This window comes from Antrostomus carolinensis, unplaced genomic scaffold (assembly GCF_000700745.2).
Source record: "Antrostomus carolinensis isolate BGI_N321 unplaced genomic scaffold, ASM70074v2 scaffold37048, whole genome shotgun sequence".
NCBI classification, from domain to species: Eukaryota; Metazoa; Chordata; class Aves; order Caprimulgiformes; family Caprimulgidae; genus Antrostomus; species Antrostomus carolinensis.
In genome coordinates this window covers 1-744 of record NW_010334298.1, presented here as the reverse complement: position 1 = coordinate 744, position 744 = coordinate 1, and the positions used below count along the sequence as shown (strand labels likewise).

General features: G+C 62.5%; 1 protein-coding gene across 1 annotated transcript in view; it reads left to right on the top strand.

Annotated features, from left to right (window-relative positions):
* Nucleotides 1-569, top strand: part of LOC104529785 (protein ABHD14B) — a gene marked incomplete at its 5' end in the record, with an annotated part of 775 nt that extends 206 nt beyond the window's left edge. Inside the window, 2 exon segments of the mRNA XM_029086546.1 lie at nt 1-37; nt 387-569. The exon segment at nt 1-37 is cut by the window's left edge and continues 53 nt beyond it. Of these exon segments, the coding sequence (XP_028942379.1) occupies nt 1-37; nt 387-569 (220 nt within the window).
* Between the last annotated feature and the right edge of the window lie 175 nt (nt 570-744).

Below are 744 nucleotides of genomic sequence, written 5' to 3'. Positions count from 1 at the left end.
CGAGAAATTTTCGGAGGAGCAGTACAGCCAGATCAAAGTATGGCCTGGAGGGAGATTGAGGGAGGTCGGGGAACTGGGAGGGGATGGTGAGGGGGGTACTCTGGCACTGAAGTTGGGCAGGGGAAAGACCAAACAGACCAGAAACCCCGTCACCACTGGAAAAGGGGAATGTGATGGTGAAGGAAAACGTGACTGTGGAGTAGCAGGAGGGAAAGAACGGACATCAGCAGACCCAGGCGTCCAAGCTTTAGTTTCCCCATGTTGTGGTGGGCGAGGGAGAAGGGAAAGTGTCTCCCGTCCATGTCCTGGTCCCAGGGTGTCCCCGACCGGGAGGAGCAGTTGCCTGGGTGCTGTTGGCAGGCTCAGTGTGTGTTTCCCCTCTGCAGACGCCCACGCTGATCGTGTACGGGGACCAGGACGCGGAGCTGGGGCAGGCCAGCCTGAACAACCTGCGGCACCTCCCCAAGCACCAGGTGCTGGTGCTGCAGGGCGCTGGACACGCCTGCTACCTGGACAAGCCCGAGGAGTGGCACCGCGGGCTCCTGGCCTTCCTGCAGCAGCTGGAGTGAACGGGATGGGCTGTGTGGAGGGGCCCACAGGGCAGGAGGACATGGCCAGTCCACCCACCCCTTTGCCTGTGCACACACCCTTGTGCCAACCCAGCTGCTCACCTGGCATCCCCGCCCAGCCCTGCCGTGCCATACCAGGCCCGTGCCAGCACCGCCACATCCCTTGGGACCAAAT